The following is an 18189-nucleotide window of genomic DNA, read 5'->3' as shown; positions in this document are numbered from 1 at the left end:
GGTCAAATAGAAATGTCATGAATAGAACTGACTTTATTCTACATGTCATGGAAGCATGTTTGTTCCACTTAGGGACAGTTCGAAATTTACTGTGGTGGGGGGATGGGTTTTCCCCAGATTTACATTAATAATTTTGCAGGTTTTACTATATAATGTCTTATATGTAGCCATATTTCCTCATCTGTTTGCATGGCCTCTCCTATCAAGGTGTTTTGGTACCTCCCTTATGCACTTTACTTTTTGCATGCTTTCTATACAACAAGTCAATACCAGTCAACTGTCTATCCTGCCCTCTGTCCATAGTGACAATAGTGGTAGTGGGATCGTTTTGTCAAGATCAGTAAGGTTTTCCCCATTGTGTTACGTTACAGCCTTATTCTAAAATGTATTAAATAGTTTTTTCCATCTCATCAATCTATATACAATCCAAAAACCAAAAACACTTTTTATACAATTTTGCAAATTTATTACAAAAAAAGAAGCATATACAGTACCAGTCAAAAGTTTGGACATACCTACTTATTTCAGGGTTTGTCTTTATTTCTACTATTTTCTACATTGTCGAATAATAGTGAAGACATCAAAACTATGAAATAACACATATGGAATCATGTAGTAACCAATATATATATATAATATTTGAGATTCATCAAAGTAGCCACCCTTTGCCTTGATGACAGCTTTGCACGCTCTTGGCATTCTCTCAACCAGCTTCATGAGGTAGTCACCTGGAATGCATTTCAATTAACATGTGCCTTGTTAAAAGTTAATTTGTGGAATTTCTTTCCTTCATAATGCGTTTGAGCCAATCAGTTGTGTTGTGACAAGATACAGTAGGGGTGGTATACAGAAGATAGCCCAAATAAACAAAGACAAATGACAGTCCATTATTACTTTAAGACATGAAGGTCAGTCAATCCGGAAATTTTAAAGAACTTTGAACGTTTCTTCAAGTGCAGTCTTAAAAACCATCAAGCACCATGAGGAAACTGGCTCTCATGAGGACCGCCACAGGAAAGGAAGACCCAGAGTTGCCTCTGCTGAAGAGGATAAGTTCATTAGAGTTACCAGCCTCAGAAATCGGCAATTAACTGCACCTCAGATTTCAGCCCAAATAAATGCTTCACAGAGTTCAAGTAACAGACATCTCAACATCAACTGTTCAGAGGAGACTGCGTGAATCAGGCCTTCGTGGTCGAATTTCTGCAAAGAAACCACTACTAAAGGACACCAATAATAAGAAGAGACTTACTTGGACCAAGAAACACGAGCAACGGACATTAGACCGGTAGAAATCTGTCTGATGAGTCCAAATTTGAGATTTTTGGTTCCAACCGCCGTGTCTTTGTGAGACGCAGAGTAGGTGAACAGACTGCATGTGTGGTTCCCACAGCGAAGCATGGAGGAGGAGGTGTGATGGTGCTTTGCTGGTGACACTGTCAGTGATTTATTCATAATTCAAGGCACACTTAACCAGCAGGGCTACCACAGCATTCTGCAGCGATATGCCATCCCATCTGGTTTGCGCTTAGTGGGACTATAATTTATTTTTCAACAGGACAATGACTCACAACACACCTCCAGGCTGTGTAAGGGCTATTTGAACAAGGAGAGTGATGGAGTGCAGCATCAGATGACCTGGCCTCCACAATCACCCGACCTCAACCCAATTGAGATGGTGCTCCACAGAGTGAAGGAAAAGCAGCCAACAAGTGCTCAGCATGTGGGAACTCCTTCAAGACTGTTGGAAAAGCATTCCTCATGAAGCTGGTTGAGAGAATGCCAAGAGTGTGCAAAGCTGTCATCAAGGCAAAGGGTGGCTACTTGGAAGAATCTGAAATATAAAATATTTTGGAATGAGTAGGTGAGTCCAAACTTTTGACTGGTACTGCATGTTTTCAGACCCTTTTACGTTGTACGTTGTTGAAGCACCTTTGGCAGTGATTACAGCCTCTAGTCTTCTTGGGTATGAAGCTACAAGCTTGGCACACCTGTATTTGGGGAGTTTCTCCCATTCTTCTCTGCAGATCCTCTCAAGCTCTGTCAGATGGGGAGTGTCACTGCACAGTAATTTTTAGGTCTCTCCAGAGAGAGGGTTAGAGTCCGGGCTCTGGCTGGGACACTCAAGGACATTCAGAGACTTGCCCCAAAGCCACTCCTGCTTTGTGTTGGCTGTGTGCTTAGGGTACTTGTCCCATGGAAGGTGAACCTTCACCCCAGTGTAAGGTGCTGAGTGCTCTGGAGCATGTTTTCATCATGAATCTCCCTGCACTTTGCTCCATTCATCTTTCCCTCGATCCTGACTAGTCTCCCAGTCCCTGCCGCTGAAAAACATCCCCACAGCATGATGTTGCCACCACCATGCTTCACCGTAGGGATGGTGCCAGGTTTCCTCCAAACGTGTCACTTGGCATTCAGGGCAATGAGTTCAATCTTGGTTTCATCAGACCAGAGAATCTTGTTTCTCATGGTCTGAAAGTCCTTTAGGTGCCTTTTGGCAAACTCCAAGCGCGCGGTCATGTGCCTTTTACTGAGGAGTAGCTTCCATCTGGCCTCTCTAACATACAGGTCTGATTGGTGGCGTACTGCAGAGATGGTTGTCCTTCTAGAAGGTTCTCCACAGAGGAACGCTGAAGCTCTGTCAAAGTGATCATCGGGTTCTTGGTCACCTCCCTGACCAAGGCCCTTCTCGCCCGATTGTTTCGTTTGGCCAGGCCTCCAGCTCTAGGACGAGTCTTGGTGGTTAGAAACTTTTCCATTTAAGAATAATGGAGGCCACTGTGTTCTTGGGGACCTTCAATTGTGCAGACATTTTTTGGTACCATTCCCCAGATCTGTGCCTCGACACAATCCTGTCTCTGAGCCCTATGGACAATTCCTTCGACCTCATGGCTTGGTTTTTGCTCTGACCTGCACTGTCAACTGTTGGACCTTATATAGACAGGTGTGTGCCTTTTGAAATCATGTCGAATCAATTGAATTTATCACAGGTGGATTCCAATAAAGTTGTAGAAACTTCTCAAGGATGATCCATGGAAACAGGATGCACCTGAGCTCAATTTCGAGTCACCAGAGGAGAGCATGTTTTTTTCTGTTCTTATGCTACTACATTGTTAATACGTTGTTTCTGACAGTTTCAATCAGAAATAATGCTCTTTTGATAGATAATCCATCAGGATTTTTAATCGTGGAGGTACAATGTTTGAACGATGGCCTACAATGGGATGCAGTCTTTGTACCATACAGTGGGTTCACATTACAATACACTTGATTATCCAGTTACATGGAAATTCATTCTGTGACATCAGCATACAAATACACAAACACAACACACTATAATAGATGCAGTACAGAAAACTGGAAAGTTAGTACAGAAGTCACACATTGTATATTCTTTATTGGGATGCTTTCAAGTTGTATCCGCCGATATTTTCTTTTGGCATTCTCTCAACCAGCTTCATGAGGTAGTCACCTGGAATGCATTTCAATTAACAGGTGTGCCTTGTTATTTCCTGTCAGTGTTTAGATGTTCCTGGAATAGCAGATATTTATTTATCACAGTGTGTAGAAGGTGACATGCACATCCAATATTTCTCCACTGGTGCTGGACCAACAAAAAGGGAATCAAGAAAAGTCCTGTGCTGTATGTTGGTACAGGAATAAAGAAAAGTCCACACACAGTTAATGCTGCTCCTGTGCTGTACGTTGGTACAGGAATCAAGAAAAGTCCACACACAGTTAATGCTGCTCCTGTGCTGTACGTTGGTACAGGAATAAAGAAAAGTCCACACACAGTTAATGCTGCTCCTGTGCTGTACGTTGGTACAGGAATAAAGCAGGGGAGCAGCGTACGGTGTCCAGGCTTTTCTTTTCTTAATACCAAATTGTCAAGGGACTCTGGTCCAGGCCCATTAGCATCCTCTTATTAAAGTGGCACAGGCACATTTACTGCAAATGCATTTTGATGTAACTGGAATAGCAGAGATATTACTGCATGGGCCTGTATTCACAAAGTGTCCCAGAGTAGGACTGCTGAACTAGGATCAGCCCTCCCCCCCACCCCCCCGCGTATTCGTTATGAAAGGGAAAGGTGGATACTTAGTCAGTTGTGCATTCGTACTTAGTCAGATTGCATTCAACTGAAATGTGTCTTCCGCATTTAACCCAACCCCCTCTGACCACCCGTACATGAAATGCATGCACACATGACTGTTAGTCTCTTTTGATAAAAGCTTCTACTAAATGGCATATATTGTTTCAAAGGAAAAATTGATCCCAGATCAGCACTCGTACTCTGAGACACTTTGTAAATATGGGCCTCGTATTTTCCCATGCAGTATGAGCAGTTCCAGATCTGGGCTTCGACATGAGGCTACAGCTCATTCTGTCTCGAGTAGAGCAACAGCTTTGGTGGAAAGCAAGACCCTGGCCCACCCACAACCTACAGCGAATGGTACACAAAATGTAGTTTATCGCAACTGTAACTAGCTACTACTTTAGAGCTGTAATATGTCTAGACAGTATTATTCTTTGTAATTGTTGTTTCATTCACTTCTCACTTCCCCTTGCAGCTCCCCTATTAACATTCATACATCCTCCCAACGGACATTTACCCTGCCCCCACCCCCACCCCCCAACGGATATGTACCCTGCCCCCACTCCTCAACGGACATGTACCCTGCCCCCACCCCCCAACGGACATGTACCCTGCCCCCACCCCCCAATGGACATTTACCCTGCCCCCACACCCCAACGGACATGTACCCTGCCCCCACCCTCCAACGGACATGTACCCTGCCCCCACCCCCCAATGGACATTTACCCTGCCCCCACCCCCCAACGGACATGTACCCTGCCCCCACCCCCCAACGGACATGTACCCTGCCCCCACCCCCACCCCCCAATGGACATGTACCCTGCCCCCACCCCCCAACGGACATGTACCCTGCCCCCACCCCCACCCCCCAATGGACATGTACCCTGCCCCCACCCCCACCCCCCAACGGACATGTACCCTGCCCCCACCCCCCAACGGACATGTACCCTGCCCCCACCCCCCAATGGACATTTACCCTGCCCCCACCCCCCAATGGACATGTACCCTGCCCCCACCCCCCAACGGACATGTACCCTGCCCCCACCCTCCAACGGACATGTACCCTGCCCCCACCCCCACCCCCCAACGGACATGTACCCTGCCCCCACCCCCACCCCCCAACGGACATGTACCCTGCCCCCACCCCCCAACGGACATGTACCCTGCCCCCACCCCCACCCCCCAATGGACATGTACCCTGCCCCCACCCCCCAACGGACATGTACCCTGCCCCCACCCCCCAATGGACATTTACCCTGCCCCCACCCCCCAATGGACATGTACCCTGCCCCCACCCCCCAACGGACATGTACCCTGCCTCCACCCCCCAATGGACATTTACCCTGCCCCCACCCCCCAACGGACATGTACCCTGCCCCCACCCCCCAATGGACATTTACCCTGCCCCCACCCCCCAACGGACAAGTACCCTGCCCCCACCCCCCAACGGACATGTACCCTGCCCCCACCCCCCAATGGACATTTACCCTGCCCCCACTCCCCAATGGACATTTACCCTGCCCCCACCCCCCAATGGACATTTACCCTGCCCCCACCCCCCAACGGACATGTACCCTGCCCCCACCCCCCAATGGACATGTACCCTGCCCCCACCCCCCAATGGACATTTATCCTGCCCCCACCCCCCAATGGACATGTACCCTTCCCCCACCCCCCAACGGACATGTACCCTTCCCCCACCCCCCAACGGACATGTACCCTTCCCCCACCCCCCAATGGACATTTACCCTGCCCCCACACCCCAACGGACATGTACCCTGCCCCCACCCCCCAACGGACATGTACCCTGCCCCCACCCCCCAACGGACATGTACCCTGCCCCCACCCCCCAATGGACATGTACCCTGCCCCCACCCCCCAACGGACATGTACCCTGCCCCCACCCCCCAATGGACATGTACCCTGCCCCCACCCCCCAATGGACATGTACCCTGCCCCCACCCCCCAACAGACATGTACCCTGCCCCCACCCCCCAATGGACATGTACCCTGCCCCCACCCCCCAATGGACATTTACCCTGCCCCCACACCCCAACGGACATGTACCCTGCCCCCACCCCCCAATGGACATGTACCCTTCCCCCACCCCCCAATGGACATGTACCCTTCCCCCACCCCCCAATGGACATGTACCCTTCCCCCACCCCCCAACGGACATGTACCCTGCCCCCACCCCCCAACGGACATGTACCCTGCCCCCACCCCCCAGTGGACATGTACCCTGCCCCCACCCCCCAACGGACATGTACCCTGCCCCCACCCCCCAGTGGACATGTACCCTGCCCCCACCCCCCAACGGACATGTACCCTGCCCCCACCCCCCAGTGGACATGTACCCTGCCCCCACCCCCCAGTGGACATGTACCCTGCCCCCACCCCCCAATGGACATGTACCCTGCCCCCACCCCCCAGTGGACATGTACCCTGCCCCCACCCCCCAACGGACATGTACCCTGCCCCCACCCCCCAGTGGACATGTACCCTGCCCCCACCCCCCAACGGACATGTACCCTGCCCCCACCCCCCAATGGACATGTACCCTGCCCCCACCCCCCAGTGGACATGTACCCTGCCCCCACCCCCCAATGGACATGTACCCTGCCCCCACCCCCCAACGGACATGTACCATTGCTACAGTTGTAAATGTGTATATATTATTATTTTTGTATTATTGTCTCATTCACTTTTCTTTTTTTGACCTGCATTGTTGGATCTTGGAGCATAAGAATTTCACTGTACCCTGCGATGACTTCTGCAACCCTGTGCATGTGACTAATAAACTTATCCAATCTAATCTACATGTCATTTGTTGAATGGGCAGAGAGTTGTTTGCACACCTTAAGCTGTAGGGGGAAAAAACTCAAGCACGCTGGTTCTTTTGTATGCTCCCACATTCCACAGCGGAGTAAATGGATTTCACACCAACATTTCTGTCAATCTAGTTCATATCATTACTGTTGATGTCCTAGTACTGTATCATTGTATGCTGAAAATGGATAAACACCCGTTTACCATGTCGTCTGCAGTTAAAGGTTCAGAAAGAGAGGTCTGAGAGTAAGGAGTTCCACATAAAGCTGTTGAGGTGGAAAGTGACTGAGCTAGTGGAGGAGAAGAGGAGTTGCTCAGCCCTGGCCGTGGAGTGAGACGACACCCCTGTGACCGCCAGCAAGCTGCAGGTAGCTTTGAGGTTAGAGAGCCGGGCTGATAGCCAGAAGGTTGCTGGTTTAAGACCCGGGCTGGGTGCAAAAAGTGGGAACTGAATCAGCAACCGGAGGGCTGCTGGTCTGTGATCCCAGGTACCATCTCCTGCCATTGTGCCCTTGAGCAAGACACGTAACAGCTAAAAATGCTACCCATCCAGGGGTTGGGTAGGGATAGGCAGAAGACAAATTGTATTTTACTCACAAAATAGATGTAAAGTATCTATTGTAAAGAATATACAGTATTATATTCTATCTAATGTATCTGTTATATTTTATTATAGTCTACAGAAAAAGGTGGAGCGACTGCAGGGGGAACTGGGTTCCAGTAAGGTCTCCATCACAGAGCTCAAGGCCCAGCTGTCACATACCAACAAGCTGAAGGTAGAGGGCAGGATGCTTACAGCCCACACATCCTCTAGAGTCATAGAACTTCACCTACCTACTCTTCTCTGTCTGATTCCTCTAACTGCCTGTGAAATACCTGTACAAGATTCCAAATGTAGTTTAAAACTGTTGGTTATTACCACTAATTAGCACTTTGTATTATATGTAAACTGTGATAATTGTTTACTGACAGTATAATTTCTACTTCTGTATAACATTGTTATAACATACCATTGGTCGCAATGTTATGTTTTTGTGAAGTAATATGATGAAACTTAAAGGGCATTCCTGTCAAATTTGGAATGTTGTATCTAAGCTCAAAGTCCCGGAGCAAAGCCAGGCCATTGGGGAGCAGAGTAAGAGTCTGGAGGAGCTGGAGAAGGGGAAGGCCCAGGTAGAGGAGAGGCTGACCACAGCCAGGACAGATCTACAGAGCCAGGAGCACCAGGCCAGGGAGGCTCAGCAGCAGCTTACCACCCTCAGACAGACTCTGGCCCAGCTCACACACAGTGAGAAAAAGGTGGTGGGATGGATGGATACATAGTCGTATTAACACGCACAGGCATGCATGCACAAATGGATGCTCTCATAGAAAGACAGAAACACACATGCACACACACATACAAACAGAATGGCATTTGATTGAGGAGTACAGAAAATAACATCAGAAACCTGACTTGAGGTGTATCTGCTCTATTGTTTCAGTTGGTAGACTTCCTGAAGGGTGGTCTCTCAGATGTTAGGTCTAGAAGTCACAGCCCTGGTGGTCTCTCAGATGTTAGGTCTAGAAGTCACAGCCCTGGTGGTCTCTCAGATGTTAGGTCTAGAAGTCACAGCCCTGGTGGTCTCTCAGATGTTAGGTCTAGAAGTCACAGCCCTGGTGGTCTCTCAGATGTTAGGTCTAGAAGTCACAGCCCTGGTGGTCTCTCAGATGTTAGGTCTAGAAGTCACAGCCCTGGTGGTCTCTCAGATGTTAGGTCTAGAAGTCACAGCCCTGGTGGTCTCTCAGATGTTAGGTCTAGAAGTCACAGCCCTGGTGGTCTCTCAGATGTTAGGTCTGGACGTCACAGCCCCGAACCTTCCAAACTACGACATGATCAAATCACTGGAGTGCCTGCTTCACCCCCACCGCCACCACCATGACCTCCACCACCACCACCACTCCCTGGCCCTGTCCTACCCACCACCATGACCTCTACCATTACCACCACCACTCCCTGGCCCTGTCCTACCCACCACCATGACCTCTACCATTACCACCACCACTCCCTGGTCCTGTCCTACCCACCACCATGACTTCCACCACCACCACCACCACCACCACCACTCCCTGGCCCTGTCCTACCCACCACCATGACCTCCACCAACACCACCACTCCCTGGTCCTGTCCTACCCACCACCATGACCTCTACCATTACCACCACCACTCCCTGGTCCTGTCCTACCCACCACCATGACCTCTACCATTACCACCACCACTCCCTGGCCCTGTCCTACCCACCACCATGACCTCTACCATTACCACCACCACTCCCTGGCCCTGTCCTACCCACCACCATGACCTCTACCATTACCACCACCACTCCCTGGCCCTGTCCTACCCACCACCATGACCTCTACCATTACCACCACCACTCCCTGGCCCTGTCCTACCCACCACCATGACCTCTACCATTACCACCACCACTCCCTGGCCCTGTCCTACCCACCACCATGACCTCTACCATTACCACCACCACTCCCTGGTCCTGTCCTACCCACCACCATGACCTCTACCATTACCACTCCCTGGTCCTGTCCTACCCACCACCATGACCTCCACCATCACCACTCCCTGGTCCTGTCCTACCCACCACCAGGACTCCCTGGTCCTGTCCTACCCACCACCATGACCTCCACCATCACCACTCCCTGGTCCTGTCCTACCCACCACCACCACTCCCTGGTCCTGTCCTACCCACCACCATGACCTCCACCATCACCACTCCCTGGTCCTGTCCTACCCACCACCAGGACTCCCATCTCCCAGAGCTCCAGAACAAACATACCTCTGGGTCTATCGGATCCCTCTCAGCTGTCTCTCAGAGGTCCACTGACCCTGTGGCTCTCCCCGTGAATGAAGCGTACGGGCTAGATTCAATCTGTATCATGGAATTGAATGTCAATCGCATTGTAGCACTGATCTATGCCTAAATCTCCCCAGAGGACTCCGCTCAAGACAGGCACCTGAATGAAATTTGAGAGGTATCATATGTTTTTTGGACCATTGAAATTGTGCTTTGAATTGAGTTTATGATGTATGGAAGGTAGGATCCAAAGACTGATTCAGCGTTATTGACTTGACAGAGTAGAAGAGTTAGAAATGTTGCTTCCCACAGAGAGGAATTATGTTAAATAAAAGACAGAATCAAAATGAGAATTTGGCATTCAATATTTGTAATTTAGGGTCAGATATAGATTATTGATTTACATTGATATTATGTACAGAATATGTTAAGTAATCCTGGACTGTTGTACATTTAATACTAAACACACAGAGCCATAGAAAATATACAGTTTTATAATTCGTTATACTGTTGATTAATAGTTTGTTTGTAGAATCCATATTTTCAGCTAGAAAAATAAAAATGAGTGTTCAGTCCATATTTTCAATGTTTCTTATGCTTTTAAACAGTTTATAGCAAATAACTCTTCATTACGGCCTTTCTTTTACATACACATTCAATACACAATTCAGACTAAATAGATTCTTACGCCCAGGTATAATTCAGATTAAAAATCAAATATTCATCACGGACACACCCATAAGCAAAGATCATAACCGCATGCCAAAACACAAGTAAAAAAAATATTGCAATATAAGTAATCTTAAAATGATATTTTACAAGTGTTCAATTGCTACAACAGGCACATTCACAGAGTACATGCTCTGCATTGAACTAGAGGACAAATGGCAACACATGGCATGTACCTTAACAGGGGATATCCACTGACTGCCGTCACAAACATTTTTGGTTCTTACATTTGCTGCCCCTAAGACGCTTCTTCGTCTGTACATACAACATAACAGAAAACTAAAAGAAGACACGAGTGAAAAGACAAGTTAAGAGTGCTGCTGTACTTCATCCATACAGAACAAAGAAGATATAACTAAGGTTTTTGCTTGCTTATGCACGGCAACACAAGGTGCAGAATGACGGAACGCCATATCGCTATTCTTCATGGAAGCTGCAAACTAGCGGAGCATTGAAACAGTTCCCGCACTGTTATTGGGGGAAAAAACGACAAGAGAGAGACCCATAGAGTTGAAATCCACAACAGTCAAGAAGTTCAAAAAGCCCAACTATTCTCCTCAGGTTCGTCTCCATACCAGGGCCAGGCTGTAATCTCGCTCGGTACTCAGAACCAAATGTTTGGTCTGTCATGAAAGATTATACAGGAGGGGGCCCGTTGGTGTATTGTAGCATCGGGTGGAAGGAACGGGCAAAGTTATTGGACTGGCTGCAGTCGAAATCCGCCTCACACACTGGCACCAGGCAGACCATGCCCACCAGCAGCAAGAGGAACAGCAACTGGAGGGGCACCGCCACCCGTAGGACGCGGTACAGGAAACATGACGATGATGATTTCCCCTCTGCCTCAGAAGGGGAGGAAGCGGACCCAGCGACGGGAAACCTGATAGGATACGACACGGAGAGCACACAACAACACAACAAGCAGACTTAGGTTATGACACCTACTGTACAGCTAAGGACATGTATCCAGACCAGACCACCCATCCAACTATCCATTTTGTCATTGGATTCAACAGAATCAAATATCTATTTCCTTTGTAGTTTACAAGACAGAAACTATGTTATTGCTCTACAAGTATAATGATGAACTGTGTATTGACACAGCCATGATCAAATTACCGAATTATATTTAATCAATAAGGCCCGAGGGTGTGGTATATGGCCAATATACCACGGCTAAGGGCTGTTCTTAGGCACGATGCAACGCAAACCCCCTAGGTGCCTTATTGCTATTATAAACTGGTTACCAACGTAATAAGATGAGTAAAAAAAAATTTGGGGGTCATACCCGTGGTATACGGTCTGATATACCACGGCTGACAGCCAATCAGCATTCAGGGCTCAAACCACCCAGTTTATATTGGTAATCAATACACCCACAGTCAGTTGAATGACACTTGACAAGCACTGACAAACATTTTCAATAAATGATTTTCAAACCCATAAAACAAATACAGGATGTTGAGCTGACACTCCTTTGTAAAAGGATGTAAGGTGTTAGGACGGGAGACAACATGCATGCAGGAAGTAGCAGTTTAAATGTTTTAGATAGTCCTTCAAGACCTCTCTGTGAGGAGTTTAAATCCTGATAAATGCAAAGCATGCCAAGACAGGAGCATAGCAGCATAGAGCAGTCTGTTTTAAAGGGTGTAGCTAGGTGAAGCTCGATGTAGCATTAGTCAGCAGCAGAACCATCTTAATATACCCTCATCTGACTGGGCTGCTGTCAAACTGAGAAGACAGACTAGATCTATTAACATGCTAAATAACATGTTTTGTACTATTCACTATTAACTCATATTTCTCAGGTAAGGGATGAACACTACAGTAACACAATTATAGCGTTCTGATTTACAACACTTTACGACAATGTGGTACCTGCTGTTTCTCTGGCATAGCTGACAATGGGGCCTATTTGAATTAGCTTACACCAAAGGGAATCCTAAAATTATAAATCATGGTTTGCATAGCCAGATAACAGTGATGTTCGTTTTACCCTCAGGTCTGTCTGTCTAGACTGTGATCAAAGTGCCCCCTAACATTCCACAAATGGAGACATGATAGGGGTGATGGCTGATTGAGGGGAGTGAGGGGGAGATGGTGGATTCGATATGTGAAATAGAAGAAATAGATTAAATAGATGTCACACACAAGAGAAAGAAAGAAAGAAATAGAGAGATAGACTTGCTGCCATCATATTGTTCATTGCAGATGCTTGCTGGCTTGGCAATTCAAGAGAACAACTGCGTGTGCTCACTAGCAGTAGAGAAGGAGCGGTAAGAGCTCTATAGTTACCAAGAGGTATTAAAGAAACTGTTGACAGTATGTTAAGCACTCAAGGTGCATTCTGGGTAGCGTAGTTAATCAAGCAGCCGAGGACATTGGCAACAAAGAGGCCTATATATTTAGTTATTGCAGAACTGTAGTGTAAAGGATGTGTGGGCTATAACCACATTTTCTGCTAAACCCTATAGCCTCTACATAGTGTCTAGAATGGTCGAAGATGATGGAATTAATTTTTCATTAAACTTTGATGAACCTTTGGAAGTAAGTAAAAATCAGTATTCAGGGTTTTCTATTGTTTCTTTTACAGTACAGTTGTTGCAATGTACTGTATGTGTTGTCGGTGCAGCACAACGGACTACGGTTCCAGAACAGGTGTAACATGTTCCAGGAGTTCTATTGTCTTCTGGGTGTTCTACAAACCAGGAGAAAGGTACCTGTGTGATCTGTGTGGACTGCTCACAGAGGGTCCAGAGGTCTGCTGTGACATACTACATTTGCCCCGTTGCTGTTTGCAATGAACACGGGGGTAAAAGAAAGAAAGTATGTTTCAGTCCAGGCAAATAAAGAACAAAGCTACCGATGAAAAGAAAATACCCCAAATAAAGAATAGAAGGTGATCTTAGAAGAAATCAAATATGTGAAGGAAGGTGACAACTAGAGAAAATAAATGAACTAGCTTTTTTCAAAGTGTACAGCTACTTTGAACAGCTACAGCTGGATGGTCATGCTGTTATTTGGAACAAAGGGAATTCATTCGCTGCTGAAGCACAACGTATGATATGATGCATGATTTGCTATGTGGAAGACAGATGTAACAAATTTAAGATATACATGTACTGTATCTTCAAATCACTGAGATCAACCATTGGGATTGAAGTGAAGACAAGACATAACTTCTATAGAATTTAATTGATAAAAACCAAGGGTTTTAAAGAGCCAATATTTCATGAGCACTAAACTACAGCACTCTAAAACTACAGGACTCTAAAACCACAGCACTCTAAAACCACAGGACTAAAGAAAATAAGAAAAAGATGGGACACATTTGGTCAGGAGAAACCAGAAGTAGATGTTGAAGTTTAGGGGGAAAGTCAATCAATAAAATAAGATAATATATATATTTTTTTTAAGAGGGGGTATAATGATGTCTCAAGTGCTCTGGTCGGTTTGTCTCTGGGAGATGATATAACATGAAAGAATAAAGATGTGGAAAAAGAGTCAGAGTTGTGTGTGGAATGTATATACATGTAGGAAGGTGTACAGAGAAAAGGTGAGAAAGAGAGGTCCTGGGATGGTGGGAGGGAGTGACTTTGCATGGCCTTAAACTGGAGCAAACTGGGCGTTGCATTCAGGGGCACAAGTGACGCACTGTCAGTCTTAGGGACACCTTCCTTCTGGTAGGGCACCATGTAACCATGTCAGGAGTATTACTATACGTTACCGATCGACGGCGACTTGGCGTGCTCCTGCCCGACACCGGGCTTATGGAACCAGAGGTGGAGTCTAGCTCATCAGCTGACGACCACGTAGACAGATCCTGAGATGAAAGAGAAGAGAAAGAGAGAGACAAGAGGGAGGGAGAAAGAGGATGAGAGGGGGGAGGGAGGGCGAGAGGGAGAGATACACACAGAGGGAGGGAGGGAGGCCAAGCATGAAACGGTGTTAGATACAGTAGAGAAACGCTACAAACCTGTCTCCTGCACTATTTCTTATTGTGTAATGTGTCTACTGCACACTCCCTAAAACACTTCTGCGAGCAGGCCTTTCTAATCGACCTGGCCCGGGTATCCTGGAAGGATATTGACCTCATCCCGTCAGTCGAGGATGCCTGGTCATTCTTTAGAAGTAATTTCCTCACCATCTTAGATAAGCATGCCCCGTTCAAAAAATGCAGAACTAAGAACAGATATAGCCCTTGGTTCACTCCAGACCTGACTGCCCTCGACCAGCACAAAAACATCCTGTGGCGGACTGCCATAGCATCGGATAGTCCCCACGATATGCAACTGTTCAGGGAAGTCAGGAACCAATACACGCAGTCAGCCAGGAAAGCAAAGGCTAGCTTTTTCAAGCAGAAATTCGCATCCTGTAGCTCTAACTCCAAAAGGTTTTGGGACACTGTAAAGTCTATGGAGAACAAGAGCACCTCCTCCCAGCTGCCCACTGCACCGAGGCTAGGTAACACGGTCACCACTGATAAATCCATGATAATCGAACATTTCAATAAGCATTTCTCAATGACTGGCCATGCCTTCCTCCTGGCTACTCCAACCCCGGCCTCCTGGCTACTCGCCCAAGCCTCCCCAGATTCTCTTTCACCCATATCCAGACAGCAGATGTTCTGAAAGAGCTGCAAAACCTGGACCAGTACAAATCAGCTGGGCTAGACAATCTGGACCCTCTCTTTCTAAAACTATCCGCCGCCATTGTTGCAACCCCTATTACCAGCCTGTTCAACCTCTCTTTCATATCGTCCGAGATCCCTAAAGATTGGAAAGCTGCCGCGGTCATCCCCCTCTTCAAAGGGGGTGACACCCTAGACCCAAACTGTTGCAGACCTATATCCATGCTGCCCTAAAGTCTACGAAAGCCAAGTTAATAAACAGATCACTGACCATTTCGAATCCCACCGTACCTTCTCCGCTGTGCAATCCGGGTGCACCTCAGCCACGCTCAAGGTACTAAACGATATCATAACCGGCATCGATAAAAGACAGTACTGTGCAGCCGTCTTCACCGACCTGGCCAAGGCTTTCGACTCTGTCAATCACCACATTCTTATCGGCAGACTCAATAGCCTTGGTTTTTCTGAAGACTGCCTTGCTTGGTTCACCAACTACTTTGCAGACAGAGTTCAGTGTGTCAAATCGGAGGGCATGTTGTCCGGACCTCTGGCGGTCTCTATGGGGGTACTGCAGGGTTACATTTTCGGGCTGACTCTTTTCTCTGTATATATCAATGATGTCGCTCTTGCTGCAGGCGATTCCCTGATCCACCTCTACGCAGACGCCACCATTCTGTATACTTCTGGCCCTTCCTTGGACACTGTGCTAGCTTCAATGCCATTCAACACTCCTTCCGTGGCCTCCAACTGCTCTAAAAATGCTAGTAAAACCAAATGCATGCTTTTCAACCGTTCGCTGCCCACACCCGCCCACCCGACTAGCATCACCACCCTGGACGGTGCCGACCTAGAATGTGTGAACAACTATAAATACCTAGGTGTCTGGCTAGACTGTAAACTCTCCTTCCAGACTCATATTAAACATCGCTAATCCAAAATCAAATCTAGAATCGGCTTTCTATTTTGCAACAAAGCCTCCTTCACTCACGCCGCCAAACTTACCCTAGTAAAACTGACTATCCTACCGATCCTCGACTTCGGCGATGTCATCTACAAAATAGCTTCCAACACTCTACTCACCAAACTGGATGCAGTCTATCACAGTGCCACCCGTTTTGTTCCCAAATCACCGTATACCACCCACCACTGCGACCTGTATGCTCTAGTCGGCTGGCCCTCACTACATACTCGTTGCCAGACCCACTGGCTCCAGGTCATCTATAAGTCTATGCTAAGTAAAGCTCCGCCTTATCTCAGTTCACTGGTCACGATAACAACACCCACCCGTAGCACACATTCCAGCAGGTATGACTCACTGATCATCCCCAAAGCCAACACCTCATTTGGCCGCCTTTCCTTCCAGTTCTCTGCTGCCAGTGACTGGAACGAATTACAAAAATCTTTTATTCTTTTACTTCCCTCACCAACTTTAAACATAAACTATCTGAGCAGCTAACCGATCACTGCAGCTGTATATAGTCTGTCTGTAAATAGCCCACCCAATCTACCTACTTCATCCCCATACTGTTTTTATTTTATTTACTTTTCTGCTCTTTTTCACACCAGTATCTCTACTTGCACATCATCATCTGCTCATTTATCACTCCAGTGTTAATCTGTTAAATTGTGATTATTCGCTCCTATGGCCTTTTTATTGCCTACCTCCTAATGCCCTTTGCACACACTGTAGATATACTTTCCTTTCTCTACTGTGTCATTGACTTGTTTGTGCTATTGGCTTGTTTGTTTACTCCATGTGTAACTCTGTGTTGTTGACTGTGTCACACTGCTTTGCTTTATCTTGGCCAGGTCGCAGTTGCAAATGAGAACTTGTTCTCAACTAGCCTACCTGGTTAAATAAAGGTGAAATAAAAAAATAAATGGAGATGCATTCCATTGTTCTTTTTTAATTGTAAAAGTGCGTCTGTTCTGACCTGTTGGCTGCTGTTCATGTCCAGAATCTTCTCCAGCTCTTTGAGGTCTCTGGTCACCTCCTTGAAGAGCAGTTTGAGGCGGTTCCCGATGACGTGAACCTTCTCCTTGGCCTCCAGACAGTCACTGCCCTCGCTGTTGACCAGCAGCTGCAGGGACATGTCCTGCAGGGACAACACCTTCCTCTGGGTGTCTAGCAGCTCACAGCGGATTTTCTGTGGATGGAGTAAGGGAGATTGGTTGGTTCACAATTTTACTTACTGCAAGGTGTCAGTCACTCAAGGACATTTTCTAATTTGAGATTCCCACACTTAATTTAAAAGTCTCCAGTTGACATCAATCAATAATTTATATAAAAGTCAGATTTGTGTGTGCTTATCTCAACTCCGAATCAGCCCTCACAGAATATGGTTTATGCCATCTGACTGTGGAATCCACTGTCTCATCAGCCCAGCCAAGCAATGTATAAACTTGATCTCCACTATAAGAAGCATCGAGACATTATCTCATATTTCCTTTAGACTAACATTTCTTTTTTTAACAGTGGAGATTTGTATAAACATTACTGTCTGTCTCTCCGACATTTGCAACATTGTTTCAATATTCAATCAATCTCCATCTGTCCCATAGTAATGAATGTGTCTGGAGTCGGGACGAGACAGACAGACAGTTTCTCAGCCAGTCGAAATCATGAATCAGCTGGCATAATTTTTATGGATATAAACAAAGAAATGTCAATTGAAAAAAAGATAAAACGAAACAAAGTGCAGCTAGTTTGCAGTTTTTCCAGCTTCAGTTTGAAGTGATTGTGTTAGCTGTGTTGTTGGCTAGCTCCTCTGAACAATAGTGTCCTGACAAGTTAGAACATTTTCTATGACAGGTGAAATCGTGCCTCATTAGCTCATTGTTATGGATGTATCCAAATAAATGTAAATAGTAAACAGCTTAAACAAACGCAAATGCAGCTACTTTGCTGTTATTCTGGCTGCACTTTTTGACGTGACTGTAAGTTAGCCGTAGTTGGCTAGCTAGCAAACAAGGGATAAGAACGTTGCCAGCCAGTATGGCAATGGAACATTTAGAACAAATGACTGGGTGGCGTCCATAGATACAGAACAAAAATGACT

General features: G+C 46.8%; 2 protein-coding genes across 3 annotated transcripts in view; both read right to left on the bottom strand.

Annotated features, from left to right (window-relative positions):
• The window catches only part of LOC110505847 (ensconsin), a 448490-nt gene that overhangs the window by 183539 nt on the left and 246762 nt on the right, over nucleotides 1–18189 (bottom strand). The gene's annotated exons all lie outside the window — the stretch shown is intronic.
• Nucleotides 10119–18189, bottom strand: part of LOC110504238 (nesprin-1) — a 181794-nt gene continuing 173723 nt past the window's right edge. For both annotated transcript variants that reach the window (XM_036962622.1, XM_036962623.1), the window contains 4 exons: nucleotides 17065–17277; nucleotides 14228–14323; nucleotides 13221–13291; nucleotides 10119–11380 (listed from right to left, as the gene is read on the bottom strand). In XM_036962622.1, coding sequence (XP_036818517.1) covers nucleotides 11137–11380; nucleotides 13221–13291; nucleotides 14228–14323; nucleotides 17065–17277 — 624 coding nt within the window. In that variant the 3' untranslated portion in view covers nucleotides 10119–11136. The remainder of the gene's footprint in view (nucleotides 11381–13220; nucleotides 13292–14227; nucleotides 14324–17064; nucleotides 17278–18189) is intronic.

The sequence above is a fragment of the Oncorhynchus mykiss genome, chromosome 25 (assembly GCF_013265735.2).
Source record: "Oncorhynchus mykiss isolate Arlee chromosome 25, USDA_OmykA_1.1, whole genome shotgun sequence".
Classification (NCBI taxonomy): domain Eukaryota; kingdom Metazoa; phylum Chordata; class Actinopteri; order Salmoniformes; family Salmonidae; genus Oncorhynchus; species Oncorhynchus mykiss.
This window is presented reverse-complemented; position numbering and strand designations above follow the sequence as displayed.